This window comes from Aphidius gifuensis, linkage group LG1 (genome assembly GCF_014905175.1).
Source record: "Aphidius gifuensis isolate YNYX2018 linkage group LG1, ASM1490517v1, whole genome shotgun sequence".
Classification (NCBI taxonomy): domain Eukaryota; kingdom Metazoa; phylum Arthropoda; class Insecta; order Hymenoptera; family Braconidae; genus Aphidius; species Aphidius gifuensis.
In genome coordinates, this window is record NC_057788.1 from 20,908,092 (window position 1) to 20,931,538 (window position 23,447).

At 28.3% G+C, this 23,447-nt stretch overlaps 1 protein-coding gene and 1 long non-coding RNA gene across 4 annotated transcripts; one reads left to right on the forward strand and one right to left on the reverse strand.

The window, feature by feature from the left end:
• Positions 1-7,443: 7,443 nt before the first annotated feature.
• LOC122851374 lies at positions 7,444-9,903 on the reverse strand. Of its 3 annotated transcripts, none has more exons than XR_006373682.1 (5): positions 9,589-9,903; positions 8,143-8,341; positions 7,806-7,953; positions 7,678-7,732; positions 7,444-7,579 (listed from the first exon to the last, which is right to left on the reverse strand). It is a non-coding gene; the product is annotated as an uncharacterized LOC122851374 (long non-coding RNA). The 3 variants fall into 3 exon arrangements; XR_006373681.1 differs by having other exon boundaries at positions 7,444-7,619; XR_006373680.1 differs by having other exon boundaries at positions 7,444-7,732.
• Positions 9,904-15,515: 5,612 nt separating this feature from the next.
• LOC122851386 (DNA ligase 1-like) lies at positions 15,516-17,296 on the forward strand. The gene is made up of 2 exons (XM_044150571.1): positions 15,516-16,042; positions 16,110-17,296. Exons 1-2 carry the CDS (start codon positions 15,619-15,621, stop codon positions 16,925-16,927), a joined length of 1,242 nt encoding a protein of 413 aa, XP_044006506.1. The 5' UTR covers positions 15,516-15,618; the 3' UTR covers positions 16,928-17,296.
• The last annotated feature ends 6,151 nt before the right edge of the window (positions 17,297-23,447 follow it).

The following is a 23,447-nucleotide window of genomic DNA, read 5'->3' on the forward strand; positions in this document are numbered from 1 at the left end:
TTTTCGGGTGATGTCATTCCATAAAATGAGCTTGAATTATTGTGATCCAGGCCAATACCATCAAGTGATAAATTAATTAAAATTTTATATTTTGAAAATATATTATCTGGTAGAGATCTTATTGAATTTTTTGATGATATTGCTTGTGTTAATGATGAAAAACCATAAAGACCAGGTCTATCTAAATTACAACGTGATGCATCAAATTTTTTTAATTTATCATGTCTCAATGTTTTTTTTATTAAATAAAGTAATTATTAACTATTATGATATTGATATAATTAATATAATAATACTACAATTATAACCCTCTACTTACAATCTCGAAAACATCAGTCAACTCTATAATAATATATAATATTATTATTATTATTCTACATCAGTCTAATATAAAAGTGAAGATACAAGTTTAAAATACAAGTTTAAGTGGAAAAAGATGCAGAAGAGGGCAAATTTGGAGAATAAATGAGACTACAAAGCTGATAATGTTGGAAAATATAAACACTCACTAATTATTTTTACTGATTGATAATGATCGTTAATCAAGCATTGGATTTCCTCTCAACGGAAGTAAGAAATTCTAGTTACCTAGTTTTGAAAATATTTTCATGAATAAATGTTATATGCATAATTGATATAATTTATATTTAATTTATATTTATATTTATATAGTTTAATAATTTATATAATAAATTAATAATAAATTTATATAATTTTCAAAACAATTGTCTTGAATATTTTATTTTTATAGATATTTTTCTCTATTCATTAATTATTATTATCCTACCATTATTCCTTATTGTCTTATTTATTTAGTATTTATAATTTATAAATCATTATAAATAAATTATAATTTATAAATTATAAAATATTTCGATCAATAATTTCAGCAACACTAAATCGAACAAAAAATAATATTATTACATTTAAAAAATGATGAATATATCTGTTTTTTATTAAAAAAAATTTGAACAATTTGACTGTAACAAAATTTTTTATTACAGTTATGTGATTTGGCACTTGATTCATGTGAAAATAAAAATATGTAAAAAAATAATCTAATTTTTTAAATAATTCAATATACAATTGTTGTGGCCAAATGAAAATACGTAATTATAAGTCTGTTCATGGTTTACATGAAAACTGTCGCGGCACTCTCTGGTCAGTTTCTCCTTAGTAGCCTTATTAGTTTAATGTGTTCCATTTATTAAAAATTCTTAAAGTATAAAACAACAATAAAAATATTGTGAACATTACAAATACAACAATCAAAAAATAAATAATTTTAAAAATATATTCATTAATAAGATATGGCACAATTTGATAAACATCAGCTTAAGAAAACTGATCAACAAATGTTTACTGACTCTTTCAATGTTTGTTGGGAACTTTTAAAAAATAAGGAATATTATCTCTGTGAACACGATACCAACCTATTTTCAAGGTTGTCATTAAATTATGGTCAAGACATGTATGATGCCATGGTGATAATTATGAAGAAGATTATAAAATCCAATGAACACAAAGCTGTCATTGAAAAATCAAAAGTTGCATCAATACAAATTGTAACAACAGAAGTTACTCGGGTCGACTCAGGTTATGATGATAATTCTGAACGATTGGATCAACAACAACAACAAGTTGACAAAGTGAACATTGACATCAACAAGAGTGATGACAAGATAATATTGAAAAAAAGAAAAATATCAGCTGATGAAATTTCTTCCAAGAAGATGTTTAAAGCAGGTATATTATAAATGTTGTTGAAATTTTTATTAAATTGTATCTTGATTCTATCGATTTTATTTTTCAGATAACAAAAAAAATAACTGTGATGATTCAAGTAATGTTAAAAATGTACAAATTGTTTCTTCAAATGAAAACTCAATTGAAAAACTACATATGATTGATTTTATTGAAAAGGAAGAAGAATTATTTACAGAACAAAGTATGACAATTAAAGATGAAATGTGGCCAGTTACAGATGATTCAATTGATGTTGATAAAATAAACAACTCGGACGATCACTCAATTCGACTAGTAATAGAGTCAAGTGGAATTTCCGATTTATTCGATGGTAATCATCAAAGTTGCTTAAATAAAGTCATTGACAATGTTGATCATCAAAAACACACAAGAATGAGTACTGGATCACTTGTTCCTAAAAAATATTACTTTTGTACAGAAGAAGATGATGATCTAAGCTTTACCACCGACGAAAATTACTTTGAAGCTGATGATAATGTTGATAATGTTGATGACGACGATGATGATGATAATAGCCTCAATCATAGTAAAAACCGCAAAGGTAAAATTAAAATAACTGATGGTATTTCTTCTGAAGAAAAAAAACGTGTGGTGAAATTAGCAAGCGAAAATCCATTTTGGCCAATAGATATGTTAAGAAAACAGAGTGGATATAAAAATATAAAAAAACTCCATCGAGTTGAGAAGTGGAAAAAACAGATTCATAATTCTGATCAATTAAATCAACAACAACAAAAACAACAAGTTGACAAAGTTCACTATCAAAACAAGATGATATCAAAAAAAAGAAAAAAATCAGTTGATGAAATTCATTCCAAGAAGATGTTCAAAGCAGGTATGTTTTAAATAATATTAAGATTTTTATCGAATTGTCATTTGATTCAATTTATTTTATTTTTCAGATTACAAAAAAAATAACTGTGATAATTCAATTATTGCTGAAAGTATACAAATTGCTTCTTCAAATGAAAACTCAATTACAAAATTACATATGATTGATTCTATTGAAAAGGAAGAACAGTTATTTATAAATGGAAGTATAACTATCAAGGATGAAATGTTGTCAATTGCAGATGATTCAATTGATGTTGATAAAATGAATAACTCGAATGATCACTCAATAGGACTAGTCATTGAAAATGTTGATCATCAAAAAAACACAAAAATTCGTACTGGATCACTTGCTCCTAAAAAATATAGTTTTTGTACAGAAAATAACGATGAATTAAGCTCTACCTCAGACAAAAATGACCTCGATAATAATGATATTGATGATGATGATAATGGCCTTAATCAAAATGAAAAACTTGAAGATAAAATTAAGGTTTATGATGAAATTTCTTTTGAAGAAAAAACACGTGTAGTTAAATTGGCACGCGAACATCCAACTTGGTCATTAAATATGTTAAGAGAACACAGTGGATGTAAAAATATAATTGGCCGCCATCAAGTTGAACGGTGGAAAAACCAGATTGAACGAGGAGGAACCGTTCGTCAAAAAATGAACTTCGTAAATAACTGGGTTATAAATAAGTGCATTGAGAACCAAAAGAAAGGATTAATAATTACAAAAGAAAAAATTCAAGCATTTGGACTTGAAGCAAAAAAAATATTTAAACCTAAAAAATTTTCAGCAAGTGAAAACTGGTTGTCAAGGCTAAAAAAACACCATGACATTACTGGTAAACCAGATAATTTAAAAATTAATTGTAACTTCAAAAAAAAAAAATCATTTTCATACTCAAGAGTTCCCCATGATATAAAAGTTAAAGTTGTTAATCTTGCAAATAAAAATCCACATTGGAGTTTAGAAATGCTGAGAAAACAAAGTGGTTGTGATCATCTTGAAACTATTCATCAACTCTACTATTGGAATCACGCTGTTAATTATTTCAATAAGAAAAGGGCGACTGGATCAAAAGTCTCTAGAAAATTTAATTCTTCTTCAGTAAGGTATCAACATAATGATAAAGATAAAAATACATGCTCGAATGGAGACAGAGGCTAACGAGGGCAAATTTAAAGAATAAATACGAACTAAGAAGCTGATAATGTTGGAAAACTATTTACTCACTAATTATTTTCACTAGTTGATAATGATCGTTGATCAATTATTGGACTTCTTCACACCAAATGTAACAAATTCTAGTTACCTAATTTTAATGATATTTTTATAAATAAATGTTTAAGTAATTATTAATAATAAATTCCTATAATTATTAAAACGATTGTCTATTGAATATTTCATTTTCATATGTATTCTTTTATTTTTATGAATTATAATACTCTTATCGATTATTAATAACAAGTTTAATTAAAATAAAATATATAAACTGTTTGAAAATAATAATAACTAATATAATTAACAACTTGGATATTATTTTTAATTAAAGTATTGTGGTGTTGGACATTTACGATTTTTTGGATTTTCATCATTATCATTATCGTCATCGTCGTCGTGTCTTTAGTATTTAAAAAATTTTGATCGATAATCTCAGCAACAGTAAATCTAATAAACAAAATTTTTAATAAATCTGAAAAATGATAAGTATAACTTGGTTTTTTATGACGAAAATGTAAATACCTCAACTGTATCAAAATATTTTATTTTTTTTTTCTATAATACAATTATGAGATATAGCTTAAATATTGAAAAATGATTGTTTGCAAAAACGTAAAAAACTTATTTCATGTAAATAAAAAATGAACTAATTTTTTAAATATTTAGATATACCTACAATAATTGTAATAATTATTATTGTGGTCAAATGAAAATACATAATTATATGTCTGTTCAGCGTTTTCATGAAAACTGTCGCAGCACTCTCTGGGGTGCGTTCCGTAGAGGACCGCGGTCTACCAAAAATAGGCGTGGTTTATCATGGTGAATTTAATTTCGTTGTAGTGTCAGCACTGCTATGTATTAGAAAACGTAAACAAACATAAGCAAACGTAAACACCGAAAAATATGATTAACGTATTATAAAGAAAAAAATAATTTGGCATCAAAAAAAAAATTGTCAATTAAAATAGTAGGTGTATATTGTTGTTATCTCAATTATTTAGCCTGTAAATTGTATTTTTTTTTCAAAGTTAATGCTTCAAAACCTATCATAACTCAAATGTAAGGTTAGGACAGCACTTATATTTTTGTTATCTTTCAAGATCTTAAACTGGCTGATGTTGCTGTTCATTTTCAACAAAAACAACAATTACTACCTACATCAGTCAATAGATAATGTGTTTGAAGTGGAATTTTTCTTTTCATTTTGTTAACTGTTATTAACAAATTTATTGTTTTAATAATTTTATTCAGTACAAAATTCAGTAAGCACCACATCCACAACATTAACAATACATACATAGAAAGGTGTAAAAAAAAGTATACATGAGACTGGTTATTTTTTAGGGATTCCTAGGGAGATTTTTAATTTTTATGGATCCACTCTGATTATGGTCAAAAAGGACCGCGGTCCCCCTACGGAACGCACCCCAAAGACACAAATTATCTTGATGATGATTATGATAATGTTGATATTGATGATGATGATGATGATGATGATGATGATGATGATGATGATAATAACCTAAATCAAAATGAAAAACTTGAAAATAAAATTAAAGTAGGAGATGAAATTTCTTTTCAAGAAAGAGCACGTGTAGTTAAATTGGCAATAGAAAATCCAACTTGGTCATTAAATATGTTGAGAAAAAATAGTGGATGTAAAAATATTAATGGCCGCAGTCAAGTTGAAGTGTGGAAAAAACAGATTAAACAGGGAGGATCTCCCCGTGAAAGGATGAATTGTGTAAATAACTGGGTTATAAATGAGTGCATTAAAAACCAAAAAAACGGAGAAATAATTACAAATAAAAATATTAAAACATGGGGACTCGAAGCAAAAAAAATATTTAAACCAACAAAATTTTCAGCAAGTTCTGTCTAGTTAATGATGTTTAAAAAAAACCATGAAATTACTGGTAATCCAGAAAATCTAAAAATTAATTGTAACTTGCAAAAAAAAAAGTCATTTTCATACTCAAGAGTTTACGTTCCCCATGAAATAAAAGTCAAAGTTGTTAAGCTTGCAAATGAAAATCGACATTGGAGTTTGGAAATGTTGAGAAAACGAAGTGGTTGTAATAATCTTAAAAACATTTGGCAACTTAACCATTGGAAACAGGATGTTAGTAATTTCAATAAGAAAAAGGTCGCTAATCTTTCCGCTAAAAAAAATAGAAAATTTAAAAATTCAATTCTATTCCAGTAAAATATAAAGATGATGAAGATGAAAATGCAAGTTCAAAGGAGAAATTTGAAGATTAAATAGTTGATAATGTTGAAAAATTAATTACTCACTAAGTGTTTCTACTGACTGGATCAATCATTATCAAGTTATTTTTTTTTTTTGTCAATGATCGTCGATTAATCATTTGATTTCATCACAACAAAAGTAACGAATTTTAGTTATTTAATTTCTGAGATACTTTCATAAATGAATGTTCAACTAATTATTATTGATAAATTTATATAATTTTTTGAAACAACCGTCTTGAACATTCAATTTTCATATGTATTCTTTACTATGCATTAATTATTATACCCTTATCAATTATTAATAAGTAAGTAATTAATAATAACACATTTAATTAAAATAAAATGTATAAAGTTTTTGAAGATAATAAGTTATTATTATTCATTATTATTATTATATAATATATAACAACAATTAATATAATTAACAACTTGAATATTTTTTTTAATAAAAATATTGTGGTGTTAGACATATACAATTTTCTTGATTGTCATCAGTCACAGTAAATTTAAAACACAATAATCTTATTAAAATTAAGATATGATGAATATATCTTGGTTTTTTATGAGAAAAAATGTAAATAAATCAACTGTATCAAAATATGTCTTTTGTTACATCTTTTATTACAGTTATGTGATTTAGCATAAATATTGGAAAATTATTGTCTGCGAAAATGTAAAAAAATTTTCTTTTATGGATACAAAAAAATATCCCGCCAATATCCCACCAATATCCCGGCATATCCCGTAATTGACCCATTGGCGGGTTATGTATCCCGCCAATATCCCGCCACAATATATGGTAACCGCCAATATCCCGCCACAATATATAGTAACCGCCAATGCTTTCTTGGTGGGTTACATATCCCACCAATATCCCGCCACAATATATAGTAACCGCCAATGTTTTCTTGGTGGGTTACATATCCCGCCAATATCCCGCCACAATATATGGTAACCGCCAATGCTTTCTTGATGGGTTACATATCCCGCCAATATCCCACCACAATATATGGTAACCGCCAATGCTTTCTTGGTGGGTTATATATCCCGCCAATATCCCGCCACAATATATCGTAACCGCCAATGATTTCTTTGCGGGTTATTAGCGGGTTATATAATCCGCAAATATCGCGTCACAAAATATTGTAACCACCAATGATTCTTGGTGAGTTATTAGCGGGTTACATATCTTGCCGGCCCTGAAAATATCAAACAACGAAACAATAGATCATTTAGGAAAAACGTAGGACAATTTACACGGTAATTTTTTAGTATATTTGTATACATTTTATTATTATGTTTTATAAAATGATACATTGAAATACTAAATATCTCTATAATAATACATATCTCTTGAATTTCCAGTCTCTTCCATAAAAATCTGGTTATCGACTCGGCACATTCCCCAGCATTTTAAAAAGATTTTGACAATAACTCCTGTACAATTGCTTCATCGTCATTATTATTCAGGCACAGCACGACCTGGTTCACCTTCTGCACAACAGGAAACTGAAGCGTATCAAATTCTACTCATCTGCACAATTATAGATGAATAAACGAAAACCGTTTTTTATTTTTATGTGTAATTTTACCTGATACTTTAGTTTCGCTTTTTCTATTAGATGATACCTCGTTTGATTTGTTAACCTCCGAAATGCAATGAAAATTAATGATAACAAGCTATAAATGAAGTATTATCGAGTTTATGGAAGATTCATACCTAAAGATGATTGTTCAAGAAGATATATTAGCTTTTGATCAGTTCCTTCTGTGAGAGGATATGCTTGAGAGTTGAGAAGATCAAAATATTTTTTTTTTTCCACAACTTGCTTCTATTTTGAGCTTCTGATAACTGTACCTAATACTGTCTTTAGGATAAAAAAACTAAATTAATGTTAAAGTGAGTATGATAGTTTTTACATTGAAACATGTGAAAAAATAATCTAAAGTTTGCTTATATTTATTTTTGATTAATAAATCAAGCTAGAGCCTAATCAATAATGTTAAATTGTCAAAAGTAAATTGAAATAGTTATCTTTTTTTTTTCAAGCACTTACCAATAAACAATAAACATGATCAGGTCGACTCACAAGTGGTGACTGGTGTGAATGTACCTAGTTGTTCAGTGAGTGCCAATAAAACTTCAACTCCATCATAAATTTTCTCTGTCAAAAAATGCATTAACTTACTACGAGTACGTTCAGTACCAAGTGCCAATTTGATCGTTGAAAGTTTTTAGATTAAATTCAATCGCAGCTATAAAATAAAAATACATTTATTAATTGTAATAAAATTAAGTTTTTACCATATTTACATTTTAAACGAATTGTCGGTCAACTGATATGATGAAATTAATAAAAAAAAAACCACCGCAGTAGTAACCTCATTGTTACAAACACTTGCTGACTCAGATCGAGTAGGGCTTCATGCGGTACGAGACGAGACGAGATTCGACGAGTCTCGGTATCGGTCTCGCTCGTTCGCACCAGGTCTCGGTCTCGGTCTCGCAATTTTAAGATTTTAGGTCTCGGTCTCGGTCTCGGTCTCGGTCTCGGTCTCGTCTCGCAAGTATCGCCGGGTCTCGCTTTTATACTAATATTTATTCGTCCAAGTAAAGTAAAAAAAGTGATTGAATAATACCATGTATATCAAATTCGTGTAAAATAAAAACAATTAATATTGTATTACCTAATTTTTTTAAAATTATAAAATATAAAATAATGCAATAAATATTGAATTATTTTAATTAATAAATTGATTATTAATTTTAATATTAATAAAATTGATTAATCATACAAAATTATGACGAGAATTATTTTTATATACGACGTTTGTTTTTTATCGAGTATCCTATTTTTTCCATCTCATTTTCTAGTTCTTCAACAAATGTCATATTTGAAGAGGCGTTATCAGTTGTAATACCTTGAACTTCCGATTCTAAACCAAAGTTTTTTAAATTAGTCTGAGAAAAGTCTTTAGAAATGCCATAAACAAATAGTATATTTTCTTTTTTTTTTTTTTTTACTTCATCGATATGTATTTTTTTTCCAAGAAGTAAATCATTGCTTTTGAAACATCAAATACAAAAAATATCAGTTGAGGAAAATATAATTGGCGTAACTTAAGTCTTTACAATTTTCATTGATACATAAGGCTTGTAAATATCTTGTGACTCTGGCGTCAATGCCCTACTGTGCAGTGTCTTACTGTGCAGGAATATAACAGTCCTTTTTTTAAATATGATTCGATACGGTAAGAGGGAAAAAAAAAAAAAAAAATATTATTTAAAATTTTCAGAGTCTCGCGAGACTAGCGAGACTTTCAGACGATAGTCTCGGTCTCGGTCTCGGTCTCGGTCTCGCGTCTCGCGAGACGACGCATGCGAGACCGAGACTAGTCTCGGTACCGCATGAAGCCCTAAGATCGAGTTGTTTTTTGTTTTTCAAACAAAAAAAACTTTGGTAATATTCAACAAATAAAAAAAAAATAACTTTTGTACTTACTTGTAAGTTTTTATTTTTCAATTCATCAATCAAACCTGCAATCGGATAGACTGTCGTCCTTTGATTAGTCGGCTGCTGCCGTTACGCTTAACCACAAATTTATCCAAGCAAAATTTATTTATTCTGAGTGTTTCAATCTGAGCCCTGGGCACAATATTACTTTTTTCCTTGTTTTATTTGTTTATGTATATGTTTTTTATATTGCCTTATACACTAACACACAACACTACAACTTTTTTTCTTAACAAGATAATAATGTATAAAAAAAATCTACGTTGCTGCTACGGATTATTATTAGTCCGTGAGTAGGTTGCAAAAACCTGCCAAAATATGTTTGATCAGACATGATATTTGTCGCATCCTGCCGTCCTTTAATGGTTGCAGGTAAAAGTGATAATTCTAATTCCAACTCTTCCGCACATAATTTTTTATCAAGTACTTTTAATTTTATTGTATTAGCTTAATTTTAAAATGGCTGCCTTATCAATTACCATCCGGCCGAGATATTAATTTTTGAAAATTGAAAAAAACATTAATTTTAAAACCCGTTATAAGTGGCAGCCGAGCTAGGTTATTTTTTTTCAATATATTTTAAATATAAAAAAAACTTGGCTGCCATAAAAATAATTGTTAAAGTGGTTAAAAAAATTAATAAAAAATTAATTGAATTGTAGAGTAATGCGGGGAAAATAATAGAGTGGTGGGGAGTTTTGTATCTTTCTTTTCTCTATAGTTTTCTTTTTCTAATATAAACTCCAAGCTGACTGCCAAACTCCCCACCACTCTATTATTCTCGTGCCACTCTGTAATCCCCATACCGCTCAGCCACCGCATTACTCTACAATTTAAATTTTATAATTTAATTTTTAATAATTCTTTTAACCACTTTAACAATTATTTTTTTGGCAGCCAAGTTTTTTTTATATTTAAAATACATTGAAAAAAAATAACCTAGCTTGGCTGCCATTTATAACGTGATTTAAAATTCATGTTTTTTTCAATTTTTACAAATTAATATCTCGGCCGGATGGTAGTTGATAAGGCAGCCATTTTAAAATTAAGCTAATACAATAAAATTAAAAGTACTTGATAAAAAATTATGTGCGGAAGAGTTGTTCGAATTATCAAATTTTTACCTGGCTTACCTGTGGACGGCAGGTCATTAAAACGGAAGCCAATAGATGCAACGTGTTCTGGGTCTCGAGGACTACCATTGAACGTATTTTTCTAATATATGGTTCTGTTCAGGTTTTTTGCAACCTACTCACCATCTATATAGGGTTCCTTTCACGGCGGACAACTGCCAGAAACACCAGTTACCATCTCCACTGCTTACCATCACTACTCCTGTACATGTTCGATGTTCGAGTGTACAGTGGCAGTGATCAAAAATGCTTTGGATTATAAATGTGTGGGTGAACTTGACAATTTTTTTTTTTTCGATAAAGCATGTGTATGTGCGAGGTAGTTTGTAGGTGGTTTCCCATGAACTAAACGAACACAAAGAATAGATTTTCATATCATAAGAATGTTGAACCGATAAAAATACTCCTAGTTTGTCGGCTAAAAAATAGTCAAATGGATAATTTATTAATAATAATATAATATTTTCTCCGCCATCGATTCCATGCCAAAGTAATTTCTCCACCATCAATTTAATGCCGGAGTCATTTCTTTGCTATCAACCTCATGCCGGAGTCATTTCTGCGCCACCAATCTCATGCCGAAGTAATTTCTCTGCCATCAATCCCTGGTAGAAATATTTCTCCGCCATTACTCCGGCTTTCTCCGGCATTACTCCGTTTTTGGCCCATTTCCGGAGAAATTACTCCGGCATGAGATTGATGGCGGAGTAATTACTCCGGCATGAGATTAATGTCGAAAGAATTAATCCACCACTACTTTTAGGCTGGAATATTTTCTCCGCCATCAATCTCATGCCGGAATAATTTCTCCGGAAATGGGCCAAAAACAACGTAATGCGGAGACAGCGGGAGTAATGGTAGATAAATATTTTTACCCGGGATATGTATATGCCAGTGTTTTCAGAGTGTTTTGTGACAGCATATTGGCGGGTTGTTGGTGGGATACATAATCTGACAATATTTTGTGGCGAGATGTCAGCGGGATAAATAACCCACCAATATGTTGTTGCGGGATATTGACGGGATACATAACCCGCTAATGGGTCAATTACGGGATATTGGCGGGATATGGCGGGATATTTTTTCCACCAGGGTAAAAATAAAAATATAAAAAAAAATAATTTAATTTTTTAAATAATTAAATGTACAATTGTGTGGTCAAATAAAAATGCCTATTTATATCTGTGTTCATGGTTTACATGAAAATTGTCGCTACAATCTTTGGCCGTTTTCTCCTTATCAATTCCATGTGTTTCATTTGGTAATTATCGTTCAAGTATACCTATAACAATAATAAAAACATTGTAAAGATTAAAAATACAACGATCGAAAACTACATAACTTCAAAAAACGAGTTCAAAATATATCATCAATAAGATGAAACAATTTGATAAACATCAGTTTAAGGAGATTGATTAAAAATTGTTTACTGACTCATTTAAGGTTGAATGTAAATACGAATTCCCTCTACTCGATTTCGCTAATTTTTTTTTTAATCGCTAGCTAGAACTTTTGTCTATTTTATAGAATTTTTTTCAAATTTTTCGACCGTGAAATAAACTTGACCGATTTAACACGGCCGTAAACGGAAAAACCCACGTTTTGATCTGTATCTAAAAACCCCTCTACTCGAAATTACTAAATTTGATTTAGATTTGTAGTTTTTTTAATTACGAAAATTTAAAAAAAAAAATCATCAATTTCGACCGTGTTTTTCAGAAGATATTCAATCGCAAATGATTAATAAACTCCGAAATTTACTTCACTTTACTGCTGCAGTCGTAGCTGTGTGTGTTCGTGTAAGCCGGGTACACTCATACTATTACAGATGTGATAGTAATGGACACAGATTTTAGGCATAGGGGGCACCAATTTATTTTAAAAAAGCATGGGCTGGGGTGAGCCCCTTTGGCACAAAAAAGTTATTCGACGATGGGACTTACATTCAACCTTAATATTTGTTGGGAACTTTTAAAAAGTAAAGAATATTATCTCTGTGAACGTGAAACCAATATATTTTCAACGATGTCATTAAATTATGGTCATGACATGTATGAGGCTATGGTGATATTTATGAAGAAAATTATAAATTCCAATAAACACAAAATTGCATCAATACAAATTTTAACAGCAGAAGTTACTGGCGGCTCAGGTAATGATGATAATTATGTTCAAATTAAAGATGAAATGTTGTCAGTTACAGATGATTCGATTGATGTTAATAAAATACACAACTCGGACAATTAGTCAATTGGACTGAAAATGAAGTCAAATGAAATTTCCAATTCATTTTATAATAATAATCGAAGTTGCTCGAATCAAGTCATTGAAAATGTTGAATATCAAAGAAACACAAGAATTCGTACTGGATCACTTGTAAATAATCAAAGTTTCCATCCCCCCTGCCCCCCCCCCCCTAAAACGGTATGTTGGGAGTTGATATTTTTTTTATAGCATTTAATTAGTTAACATTCAATTTACATAATATTTTTATGCCCCAATTTTCATTTTAAAGTTAGTAAAAAAAATAATCAAAGTTTTCGTCCCCCCTGACCTCCCCTAATACGCTATGTTGGGGGTCAATATTTTTTTTTTAGCATTTAATTAGTTCATTTTTAATTTACATGTTATTTTCATGCCCCAATTTTCATTTTAAGATAGAAAAAAAACTTGAATTGTCTAGAATCCACGTTTTTACCCCCTTTTATCCCCTAAAACGCTATGATAAGGGTCGATATTTTTTTTTTAGCTTTCAATCAGTTGACCCTTAATTTAGAAAATGTTTTCAGTCTCTAATTTTCATTTTAAAGTTAGTAGAAAAATAATTAAAGTTTCCGTCCCCCTGGCCCCCCTTAAAACGCTACATTGATTCCTTATCTACATCTTTTCTTTAGCTACTGCTTTTCCTTGGAGATTTTTATTTTTCAAAAATAAAATTCCATGTATTTTATTTATTAAAAAAATAAAAATCCCAAGTATTTTATTTATTAAAAAAATAAAAATCCCAAGGTCATTCCTTAGAGCTACATCTTTTTCTATTTCATACTAAAAAATCAAAGCAATTTTGTTTTTATTTATTTAAATAAAAATATTGACGCTTAAATATAGTAAATATCAAAAAAAGCCTTTAAAACCGTCTTTTATAAGTAAACGCAATATTGTAGGTAGGTTGAGAACCGTTGGACGCCGCTTTTATTCCGGTATTGTACGAGTATTGTACAAGCATTGCTTACAACCCTTGTGTGAGAGTTGTACAATGCTTGTAACTTTCAACGAGTCTTGTGCGAGTCTTGTACAAGCATTGTATACATGGCTTGTACATTGCTCGTACAAGCAGAATACACGGGAGCGATAAACGAAATCAAAAACCATCGTTGTACATACATTGTACGAGCCTTGTAACCCACTGAAATATAATAACTGGAAGCCGAACTTCGTGTCGCCAAGAGAGAAACTCAATGGTTGGGATGTTGTCCTTGCCGGTACAGTCACGTCAACTATAATTGGTTGAGACTACTGAAATATCATGTAACTTTTATACCGTGTAGTACTAGTTTGTTTTGACGTTGACTGTACAGGAAATGTTGTGCGCATGCGTGAGTGAGAGGGCATACCAACCAATATATTGCTATCTCTAGCGACACTCCGTGCATTGGCTAAGCATAGGAGTTCACCTTCCAGTTTTATTATATTTCAGTGTTGTAACCACGCTCGTACAAGACTTGAACGAGTATTGTAATCGATCGCAGCGATTCAGTCCGTAAACACAGCCTTGTACAGGGATGGGCATATTGTGAGTTTTCGAGTTGTTTACAATTATCCATGGATAAAACGTTTAAAACAGGATAAAACGGATAAAACCCACGTGATCTCTCAGTAACTCAAATTTTGACCATATAATTTTTTTTAGCTACATCTTTTCCTCAGCTACTGCTTGTTCTAAGTCATTTATTTATTTAACAAATAAAATACATGTTATTTGTTTTAAAAAAATGAAAATGTCCAAGGAAAAGCAGTAGCTAAGGAATTAATGTGGCCAGAAAAATTATGTTTTAAGCAACATTAATTCTTTAGCTACTTTTTTCCCTTAGCTACTGCTTTTCCTTGGACATTTTTATTTTTTGAAAATAAAATAACATGTATTTTATTTATTAAATCAATAGAAATCCCAAAGACAAGCAGTGGCTAAGGAAAAGATGTAGCTAAGGAATTACGGTTGCCGAAAAATTATGCTTTAAGCAACATTAATTCCTTAGCCACATCCTTTCTTTAGCTACTGCTTTTCCTTGGACATTTTTATTTTTTACAAATAAAATAACATGTATTTTATTTATTAAATAAATAAATGACTAAGGACAAGCAATAGCCAAGAAAAAGATGGAGCTAAGGGATTAATGTGGCCAGAAAAATTATGTTTTGAGCAACATCAATTCCTTAGCTACATCCTTTTCTTAGCTACATTTTTTTCTTAGCTACTGCTTGTGCTGAATATGTCACATCAATTCCTGAGATCTTTTTCGGGATTGCAGTAATTCATTTTGGTTTCTTTTGATGATAGTTCCAAGTTTCGCCGCTAGAGGGAGATGTTTTATACAAATGGATAAAACTAAGGATGTTTTAAACTATGTTTTAAACATAGTTTTAAACATAGTTTAAAACATTATGTTTTATACATGCCCATCCCTGCTGATTATATATCTATTCGTGGTTTACATAAAAACTGTCGCTACATTTTTTGGCCGGTTTCTCCTTATTAATTCCATGTGTTTTATTAATTATAGTTCAAGTATAAAACACTAATAAAAACATTGTAAACATTGTGAATACAACAATCAGAAATTACATAGATTAAAATAATAAAATTGAAATTATATTTATTAATAAAATGGCACAATTGGATAAACATCAGTTTAAGAAGATTGATCAACAATTGTTTACTGACTCATTTAATTTTTGTTGGGAACTTTTGAAAAGTAAAAAATATTATCTCTGTGAACGTGAGACCAATATATTTTCAAGGTTGTCATTAAATTATGGGCAAGACATGTATGACGCCATGATGATAATTATGAACAAAATTATAAAATCTAATGAACACAAAGTTGTAGTTGAAAAGTCAAAAGTTGGATCAAAAAAAATTGTAACAACAGAAGCCACTCGTGATTCAGGTTATAATAATAATTATAATCAATTGAATCAACAACAGCAACAACAACAAGTTGACAAAGTTAGCAGTCAAGACAAAATGATATCGAAAAAAAAAAAAATATCAGTTGGTGAAGTTCATTCCAAGAAGATGTTTAAAGCAGGTACATATTGAATGTTTTTAAGATTTTTATTAAATTGTCATTTAATCCAATTTATTTTATTTTTCAGATAACAAAAAAAATAGCTGTGATGATTCAAGTAATGCTAAAAATATACAAATTACTCCTTCAAATGGGAACAAAGATGAAATGTTGTCAGTCACAGAAGATTCGATTGATGTTAATGAAAGACACAACTCGGACAATCAGTCAATTGGACTCACAATAAAGTCAAATAACATTTCCAATTCATTTAATAATAATAATCAAAGTTACTCGAATGAAGTCATTGAAAATGTTGATTATCAAAAGAACATAAGAATTCGTACTGGATCACTTGTTGATGATGATGAACTAAGCTCTACCGCAGACAAATATGACCTTGATGATAATGATATTGATGTTGTTGATGATGATGATGATGATGTTGATGATAATAGCCTAAATCAAAATAAAAGTCTTAAAGATGAAGTTAAGGTTTATGATTCAATTTCTTTTGAAGAAAAAACGCGTGTAGTCAAATTGGCAATAGAAAATCCCAATTGGTCATTAGATTTGTTAAGAGAACAAAGTGGATGTGAAAATATTAAAGATCGCCGTCAAGTTGAAGTGTGGAAAAATCATATTGAACAAGGAGGATCTCGTCGTGAAAAAATGAACTTTGTAAATAACTGGGTTTTAAATAAGTGCATCGAGAACCAAAAAAAAGGAGAAGTAATTACAAACAAAAAAATTAGAACATGGGGACTTGAAGCAAAAAAAAATTGTAAACCTATTAAATTCACAGCAAGTGATGGCTGGTTATCAAAATTTAAAAAAAAACATGAAATTACTGGTGAACCAACTAATCTAAAGATTAATTGTAACTTGCAAAAAAACAAATCATAATCTTCATCAAACATTTACGTTTCTATGAACTAAAAGTTAAAGTCGTTAATCTTGCAAATGTAAATCCACATTAGAATTTGAAAAGACTAAGAGAACTCTACAATTGGAAGAAAGTTGTTTAAAATTTCAACGAGAAAAAAGCCACTGGTCTTTTCATTGAAAAATTTAATTCTGCTTCAGTGCAATACGAATATAATATCATATAATGAAAATAAAAATACAAGTTCAAGTGGAGACAAAGCAAATGAGGGCAAATTACTGACCATTATTTTCACTGGTTGATAATGATCGTTGAGTAATTATTGGATTTCATTACAACAAAAGTTACCTAATTTAAAAGATACTTTTATAAATAAATTTTTAAGTAATTATTATCAATAAAGTCATATATAATTATTAGAACAATCGTCTTGAATATTTAATTTTCACTTTATTTTTCTATATCAATTATTTATTATACTCATATTTATTATTAACAACGCAATTAATTAAAATAAAATATATAAGCTGTTTGAAAATAATAACCATTAATATCATTATCAACTTGGATATTATTTTTAATTTAAGTATGGTAGTGTTGGACATTTACGATTTCCTCGATTATCATCATCATCATCATCATCGTCAGCATCGTCGTCGTCGTCATATGACAGTGACGAATATTAATTATATTATTATAATTTATACATATCAAAGTTTAGAATTAAAATTTTTTGTTTTTTTTTAAATAAATTATCATTGATGATTAAAACTGAATTGAAATAAAACTCTTGTGCTGAGTATAAAAAATGCAACAAATAAACCGAGTTAATAATAACTTTTAATTGTTAATTTGTTTGTTTTTTTTTTTAAACAATATATATCAGTGTATACCTAATAATTATAATATATCTATGTGCGCATGCCGCATTTATAAATTTATTAATTTATTATTTATCTATATAAGTTTAATGACATTATTATAACTATTGCTTATGACGATTTTAATTATAGACGGTACTTTCTATTATTATATTTACATTCACATAACATTGTTGTTTTTTTTTTCCTGTTCAATTAATTTATTATCATTATTAAATTAATTAGTCAATTTGGTTAATTAATACTACTAATTAATTCATTTTTGTGTCGTTTTTTTTTTTTTTTTTATAAACAGTTTTTTTTTTTAATGAGTCTGTTGGGACATATTTTTATTTCCAGTATTATCTGAGTTTAAGAGTCAACAAGTAATTTTTTTTTTTATTATTTTTTTTTTTTTCTTTTCTTAAAAATACTACTACGTGGATTTATTTTCATATATATTTTTTTTTATGCAGTATACTTGTAATAATTAGATATTTTTTTTTTTCTATATATAATAAAAATTTATAGAAATATTTTTTTTGAAAAAAATTCATAGGTGGCAAGAGTCTGCCGTTGCTATATAATGTCTATGTATTATAATTTCGATAGTCTGGACTGGATGATCCAATTAACGAATATATCTTGGTAGTTGAACGCTTCTTCATAAGTTGGTGGTAAAATTATTTCAGCAAGATGAATTCCTGGCTGATGTTCTTGACGTCTTGATGCAATTTCTAATGTTCTATGCGAGACAAAAAAAGAAAAAAAAAGAACAATGAAACTTTATATTGATAGACAAAAATTTGTAGTTATTAAGTAATAATTTTACTCTAGCTTCAGCTCTTTCAGCTTTTCTTATTCTCAACAATACACATATAAATAATTCCATTGAAACTAGCTGATATATTTTATCATTGTATCTTGAATCATTACCATCATATGACCAATCAGTATAATATGCTGTTGTCCATGACTAACTAGATACATTAGTTGGACTTTGACAAATCAAATTTGATGTTATTGTTTTTCGGAACTCTTTGAATAATTATAAATTGATTTCAATTTATCACAATCACAATGTCATGGATTATCATGAAGTAATATTTTTTGTAAATGATTATTCAAAGAAAATATACATTTTCATAGATTTTCTAAAAAAATAATTTGAATATTTATTACATTATTTACCTGATAAATCAAGTTAATAATGGAATATTTAAAAAACTTTTATTTGTTTATTTAATTATTCTATTATTTTCTAAATTTAATGTTCTCAATGTTATTTGATAAATTAAATAATCTCAAATTAATATTTTTTTAGAATAATAAGATGAGTGTAGATGAGTCGAACTATTTCTAAATGATTCATTCAACTATATCAAAATGTTAATTATTTTTTTACTACAGCTATGTGATGGTTGATAATGATCGTTAATAAATCATTGGAATTGGTCACAACAGAAGTAACAAATTTTAGTTACCTAATTTGAAAAATACTTTTATAAATGAATATTTAACTAACTATTATCAATAAATTTATATAATTCTTAAAACCATTAATTGAATCTTATACGTTTATTGATTATTATTTATTAATAACAAATTTAATTAAAATAAAACATATAAACTGATTGAAAATAATAATACAATCGATCAATACATGTCAGCTATGGTAAATCTAAAAAAAAATAATTTAATAATATTATTAAATTTAAAAAATGATGAATCCTTATGTTTTTTATAAAAAAAATTTAAATAATTTGACTGTATCAAAATGTTAATTAATTTTTCATTACAGTTTTGGAATGTGGCACTTATTTCATGTGAAAATATAAAAATGTAAAAAATAATCTAATTTTTTGAATAATAGATGTACGATTGTTGTAGTCAAATAAAAATGCCTGATTATATTTTTATTATAATTAAATGCAATTAAATGTACGATCGTTGTGGTCAAATGAAATTTCGTCATTATAAGTCTGTTCATGGTTTACATGAATAATGTCGCGGCACTTTATGGCCGGTTTCTACTCATTAAGCTTATTATTTATGTAGTTTCATGCAATTTCATGTATTCCAATTTCCAATGCGTTCCAATGTATTCCATTCAATTCCATTGATTGAAAATTCTTCAAGTATATAACATCAATAAAAACATTGTAAACATTGCGAATACAACAACCAGAAACTTCATAGATTAAAAAAACAAAATTGAAATTATATTTATTAATAAAATGGAACAATTTGATAAAAATCAGCTTGAGAAAACTGATCAACAGTTGTTTACTGACTCGTTCAATTTTTGTTGGGAACTCTTGAAAAGTAAAGATTATTATCTCTGTGAACGTGAAACCAATATATTTTCAAGGTTGTCATTGAATTATGGTCAAGACATGTATGACGCCATGAAGATAATTATGAATAAAATTATAAAATCCAATGAACACAAAGTTGTAGTTGAAAAGTCAAAAGTTGGATCAATAAAAATTGTAACAAAAGAAGCCACTCGTGACACAGGTTATGATGATAATTATGATCAATTGGATCAACAACAACAACAAAAACAAGTTGACCAAGTGAACATTGACATTGAAAACAGTCAAGACGAGATGATATCAAAAAAAAGAAAAATATCAGTTGATAAAATTCATTCCAAGAAGATACTCAAAAAAGGTATGTTTCAAATGACGTTAATAATTTTCTTAAATTGTAGTTTGATTCAATTTATTTTATTTTTTAGATAACAAAAAAAATAACTGTGATGATTCAAGTACTGCTAAAAATATACAAACTCCTTCTTCGAATGAAAAAGAAAGTGTAACTAATGAAGATGAAATCTTGTCAATTACAGATGATTCAATTGATGTCGATAAAATAAATAAGTCGAGTGATCACTCGATTGGACTAGAAAAAAAGTCAAATGAAATTTCCAATTCATTCAGTAATAATAATCAAAGTGGCTCGAATAAAGTCATTGAAAATGTTGATCCTAAAAAAAACACAAGAATTCGTACTGGATCACTTGCTCGTAAAAAATATAGTGTTTATACAGAAGAAGATGATGAACTAAGCTCTACCACAGACGAAAATGACCTTGATGATGATGATGATATTATTGATGTTGATGATTATGATGATGATGATAATGATGATGATTATGATTATGATGATGATGATGATGATGATGATAATAGCCTAAATCAACATAAAAATCTTGATAGTAAAATTAAAATAACGAGTGAAATTTCTTTTGAAGAAAAAACACGAGTAGTTAAATTGGCCAGCGAAAATCCAAGTTGGTCATTGAATATGTTAAAAGAACACAGTGGATGTAAAAATATTAAAACTCGCAGTCAAGTTGAAGTGTGGAAAAAACAGATTGAACGAGGAGGAACTCTTCGTCGGAAAATGAACTTGGTAAACAACTGGGTTATAAATAAGTGCATTGAAAAGCAAAAGAAAGGGAAAATAATTACAAATGAAAAAATTCAAACATGGGGACTTGAAGCAAAAAAAATATTTAAACCTGTAAAATTTTCAGCCGCTAAGTCGTGGTTAACAGTTTTTAAAAAAAATTATGAAATTACTGGTAAAGCAGATGATTTAACAATTAATTGTAACATGCAAAAAAAAAAATCACTCTCTTTATCGACCACTCACGTTCCCTATGAAATAAAACTTAAAGTTGTTAATCTTGCATATGAAAATCCCCATTGGAGTTTAGACATGTTAAGAGAACAAAGTGGTGTTAATCTTGAAAACATCACTCAACTCCGTTATTGGAAACAAACTGTTAGAGATTTTAATAAGAAAAAGGCCACTAATTTTTCCACTGGATCAACTGCTTCTAAATAATTTAATTCTATCGGTAAAATATAAAGATGAAGATAAAAATACAAGTTCAAGTGGAAACACATGCAAACGAGGGCCAATTTTAAGATTAAATATAAACTACGAAGCTGACATTGTTGGGAAATTAATTACTGACTCATTATTTTTACTAGTTGATAATTATCATTGATCTATCATTGTACTTCATCACAACAAACGTAAAGTTGTAAATATTTTTTCAACGAAAATCCACATAGGGGTTTGAAAATGCTCAGAGAAGAAAGTGGCTGTAATAATCTTAAAACTATGAATCAACTTTACAATTGGAAAAAAATTGTTAAAAATCTTAAAAGAACCACTAGTTCTTCCACTGGATAAACTGTTTCTAAAAATTTAATTCTACTTCAGTAAAATATAAAAATAAAAATACAAGTTCAAGTGAAGACAAAGGCAAACAAGGAGAAATTTAAGGATTAAATATCTAGAGCATTACGAAGCTGTTAATGTTTGAAAATTAATTACTCACTTATTATTTACACTGGCTGGATCGATCATTATCAAGTTGGTTTTTTTTCGTTCATGATTGTTGATTAATCATTGGATTCCATTACACAAATAAGTTACGGATTCTAGTTACCTAATTTCAAAGATATTTTTATAAATAACTGTTTAACTTATTATTATTAATAAATTTATATAATTTTTAAAACAATTGTCTTGAATATTTTATTTTCAATAATAATACTCTCATTAATTATTAATAACAAGTTTAATTAAAATAAAATATATAAAATGTTTGAAAATAATAACAATTAATATAATTAAACAACTCGGATATTATTTTTAATTTAAGTATTGTGGTGTTGGACATTACGTACGATTTTTTGGATTTTCATCATTATCATTATCGTCATCGTCGTCGTGTCTTTAGAATTTAAAAAATTTTGATCAATAATCACAGCAACAGTAAGTCTAATAAACAAAATTATTAAAAAATCTAAAACATGATAAGTATAACTTGGTTTTTTTTATGAAAAAAATGTGAATATCTCAACTGTATCAAAATATGTTAATTTTTTTTTTATTATACAGTTATGAGATGAGGCATAAGTATTGGAAAATAATTGTTTGCAAAAAATTAAAAAACTTATTTCATGTAAAAATAAGAATTAAAAAAAAATAAATTAACTAATTTTTTGAATATTTAGATATCAATACAATTATTGTGGTCAAATGAAAATACGTAATTATACGTCTGTTTATCGTTTTCATGGAAACTCTCTCTCTATATATCAGCTGATTATCAGTTCCAACCAGTTCCAACTTACAAGTGTTTTATTATTAAAAATCTTTCAAGTATCAAACAACAATAAGAAGCTACATAACTAATTCAAAATATATTCATTAATAAAATGGCACAATTTGATAAACATCAGCTTGAGACAACTAATCAAGAATTGTTTACTGATTCATTTAATTTTTGTTGGGAACTTTTGAAAAGTAAAGAATATTATCTCAGTGAACGAGAGCCCAATATATTTTCAAAGTTGTCATTGAATTATGGTCAAGACATGTATGATGCTATGAAGATAATTATGGACAAAATCATAAAATCCAATGAACACCAAGTTACAGTTGAGAAATCAAAAGTTAAATCAATAAAAATTGTTACAACAGAAGCCACTCGTAATTCAGGTTATGATGATAATTGTGATCAATTGGATCAACAACAACATGTTGACAAAGTTCATAATCAAGACAACATGATATCAAAAAAAAGAAAAAAATCTATTGATGAAATTCATTCCAAGAAGATGTTCAAAGCAGGTATGTTTTAAATAATGTC

Excerpts from the sequence above, each read along its gene's own strand:
- LOC122851386 (XM_044150571.1), top strand. The coding sequence starts at position 15,619 with ATGGCACAATTGGATAAACATCAGTTTAAGAAGATTGATCAACAATTG. Across the intron at positions 16,043-16,109 it reads CAAGAAGATGTTTAAAGCAG|ATAACAAAAAAAATAGCTGT; the intron begins GTACATATTGAA and ends TTTATTTTTCAG.